Genomic DNA, 3,949 nt, shown 5'->3' on the forward strand with positions numbered 1-3,949 from the left:
CTGAAACCTGTTCAGCATCATAGCAGTTTGCAAGCCTTCACTGACAGGCGGATGGTGGGTATGCATGGGGTGTATTGGCTGGAAATCAGACCTGGGTCTCCTGCGTGGAAGGCAAGAATTCTATCACTGAATACTGCTCTCTCAGCTAATGTAGTCCCTGCCTAATATTGGCCACTGGAACTAAAGAATGATATGAAGAGTGTTCTTTGTTCTCTCTCCTCATTTGCTGAGGAAGCAGGGTATTCACTTCAGGGCACATAGACCATTGGTTTACCAGAAGAAGAAAAAAATTGTGAGGATGAGTAATTAGATTTGTGTTAAATCCCCCTTTTAAGCTAAATGTGGTATATCCTTTAAGTGCATGAAAACACACAGTGGACTTGATAAGGTAACAGGATGATGATGAGAAAACTTTTTTTTTCCCCTCAAAGGCGTTTCATGGGACACCCTTCCAGATGAGCTGCTTTTGGGCATCTTCTCCTGTTTATGTCTCCCTGAACTCCTAAAAGTCTCCGGTGTTTGTAAGAGGTGGTATCGCCTGGCGTAAGTAAATTTCACCCCTTTGGCATATGTGGAAGAGAGAAGGGCTATTTATTTGTCCTTTTTCATCTGGTAAGTCTAAAAACCAAGAAAAATACAGTACTTCAAAGCAAACCTTCATGTTTTTATTGATAATTAGTGCCTTTGTTTCACAGTGGAAGAGAGGAGACTCTTGGAGACAGAAACCTTGCCCCATTTCTCAAAGCCTCCTTTCCCTGAATTGAGTTTAACACATGTGTACTGGGTGTTGACTGTAAGCTGGGCAGTGTGCTCAGAGCGGAGGGAATCATAGGGGTGGTAAAGACTCAGAAGAGTTAACTCGCCCAGGTCACACAGCATAAATGGCAGAGGCTAAGTTCACACTCGGGTCTAACAACAGAGCCCTCGGTTCTTTTCCCACTCTATTCCTGTCCGGCTTACCAGGTGTGAGAACCTGTCTCTCAGTATGTTAAGATGAGGGTGATGGTACCATCAGTACAGAGCAGTCATGAAAATGAAATGTGAATATGCCAGTACATGCCCAGCTCTTGGAAGTGTTCAGCACTTGGTAGCCAATAGCTGTTGGTGCTCTTGTTGGTACCATCTTTCAGGTGTGGAAGGTGAGCTGCACATGGAAAGTCCTGGTGAACTGGGAAGGCACTAGCAGGCCCGATGCCGAAATAGGCCTTGTTTTTCAGTCTGAGATTTTCCCACCCCTCCCCACTTTCCCTTCTTCAGCCCCATCTTATCATCCTGGCCATTCTTTGCCTTGTGTTTAAAGGCTGTTTATCTCACTCCGCATAACTGAGATTCTCTTTGTGAGTCAGCAGGAGTCCTTTCCTTCCAGGGTGCACAGGAAATAAGATACCATAGGACTCTGTTATGGATTGAATTATATCCCCCCAAATTATATGGTGTAAATCCTAACCCCTGTACCTGTGGATAGACCCATTTGGGATAGGGTTTTCTTTGTTATGTTAATGAGGCCATATCAGTGTAAAGGGTGTCTTAAACCTACTCCCTTTTGAGATATAAAAAGAGCAGATTAGGCACAGAGAAGCAAGCACAAATGGAGGGGATCACCAAGGAACCAAGGAACCCCTGGGGTAAAGAAGCTGAGACAAGGATTTTCTCCCAGAGCGGACAGAGCCTTCCCCTAGAGCCAGTGCCCTGTGTTCAGACTTTTAGCCTCCTGAACTGTGAGAAAATAAGTCTGACACCCATCCACTTGTGGTGTTTCTGTTACAGCAGCACTAAGAAACTAAGACACAGACTCCTAGGTACTCACAGGATGGGCCATTTGCTTGGAAGAGTTGCACAGAGGTTTGCACACCTGGAATGTGGGAGCAAGTGGTGTTGGAGTTTCATTTATCCCCACCCAAATAACCCCGTTTTGATTTTCCTTCTCCACCAGCTGTGAATGTGTCCTCTTCGTGCAGAGTCTACTAATCCTTATCTGAGTTGTCATAAAAGTAACAGCTGACATTTGTTAAGCACTTTCTATGTGCCAGGTGCTGCTTTAGCAATTTAGTCCTCCATACAACCTTAAATGACCTTAGTTTGCTACTGCTGCTCTAACACAGTACCACAAACGAGGTTTAAAACAATAGAAATTTATTCTTTCACAGTTCTGGAGGCCAGAAGTCCAAAGTCAAGCTGCCAGCAGGGCCATGGTCCCTCCTTCAGCTTCTGGTTGTTCCAGGTGTTCCTAGGCTTATGGCAACATCACTCCAGTCTCTGCCTCTGTTGTCACTGTGTTCTGTCCTCTTCTTATGAGGATACCCATCTTTGGATTTACTGTTCACCCTAAATTCAGGGTGATCTTGAGATCCTTAACTTAATTATATCTTCAAAGACCTTATTTCTAAATAAGATGACATTTTGAGATTCCATTTAGGCATGAGTTCTTCAACTTACTTCCATGACAGCATCATTCATACCATCTCAGTTTTACAGCTCAGGAAACCACGGGGTTAGGAACAGTAAGAGCAGAGCTGATAAGTGGTAAAGCAGAAATCTAAGGTCTGGGTGACTCCATCCGTAACTCTAACACCATATCTAGTTATGTTCAGCTTAGAGTTCATGTAGCTTCTGCATTCGTCCTCCTGCATGTGCTAAAAAACATTTAAACTTTTCCCTGATTGTTATGGAATGCTAGATAAGCCGTAGTTTACCTCTTTGAAAGAGGAAACTTAAGAAATGAGATTTGAGACAACCAGAGCAGTGATATTCTTGAAACCAAAATGGATTCCAATCTAGGCAAGAGAAAGATACAAAAGATTGCCAGTCTCTTAAGGATTTCTTATCTACAGTTCTGCCTTTTTAATGATAGAGGTCAAATTACACACTGACAGTTTCTTTATGGCAAAATAATTTTCAAGCCCTGGCCAGTGGTTCATTTATTTCAAGCATTATTAAAAAAAAAAAATTCTAGTACTTCTAGGCATTTAAAATGTTTCCTCATGTGCTTGTATTTAATTTTTTTTTAATTGAATTCAGCTGTGGATATTAAAGCTCCTCGATTATGCTATTTGAGGAGCCTTGGTAGCACAGTGTTTAAAGGGCTCAGCTGCTAGCCGAAAGCTCAGCAGTCCAAACTCACCACCCATTCTGCAAGAGAAAGATGTGGCAGTCTGCTTCTATAAAGATTACAGTCTTAGAAACCGTATGAGGTAGTTCTAGTCAGTCCTACAGGGTCTCTATGAGTCAGAATTGACTCAATGGCAGTGGGTTATTGTGCTATTCAGTATATTTTTGGTACCTCCTACTTATTTTATAAGCACAATCCATAATCTGAGTAATATTTTTCCCTTTTTTTCCATTAGTTTATATACTAGTGTAAATATTTTTTCACTCCCTTTTGGCATATGTGGAGCAGGAGGAGAATAGAAAAGTTGTTGGATTTAGGTCCTGCCCTAAATCCAGTGATTTCATTATTTATTTTTTAACCATGGTAAAATATATATATATAACAAAAATTTTGCCATATTAACCATTTTTAAGTGTACAATTCGATGATATTGATTATATTCACTATGTTGTGCAACCATCACTACTGTTTTCAAGTTTTCATCACTCCAACAGAAACTCAAAACTCCTTAAGCAAGATTCCCCATTCTTACCTACCCCCAATCCCTGGTAATCAGTAATCAACTTTTGACTCCATGCATTTGCCTATTCTAGATATTTCATATAAGTGAGATTACACAATATTTGTCCTTTTGTCTCTGACTCACTTCACTCAGCATAATGTTTTCAAGGTTCATCCTTGCTGTAGCATATATCAGAACTTTATTTCTCTCTAGGGCTGAATAATATTCCATTGTATGTATTTAGTCATGTTTTTATGAATATGTATTTGATAATGAAAAATACCACATGCAAGTAAAATTTTGCTGAAGATCGTTCAAAAGTGGCTGCAGCAGTATAT

At 40.9% G+C, this 3,949-nt stretch overlaps 1 protein-coding gene across 1 annotated transcript in view; it reads left to right on the forward strand.

Annotated features, from left to right (window-relative positions):
• The window catches only part of SKP2 (S-phase kinase associated protein 2), a 53,114-nt gene that overhangs the window by 21,279 nt on the left and 27,886 nt on the right, over positions 1-3,949 (forward strand). Inside the window, exon 3 of the mRNA XM_004385248.2 lies at positions 432-543. Within this exon, the coding sequence (XP_004385305.1) occupies positions 432-543 (112 nt within the window). The remainder of the gene's footprint in view (positions 1-431; positions 544-3,949) is intronic.

Source organism: Trichechus manatus, unplaced genomic scaffold (genome assembly GCF_000243295.1).
Source record: "Trichechus manatus latirostris isolate Lorelei unplaced genomic scaffold, TriManLat1.0 scaffold00135, whole genome shotgun sequence".
NCBI lineage: Eukaryota > Metazoa > Chordata > Mammalia > Sirenia > Trichechidae > Trichechus > Trichechus manatus.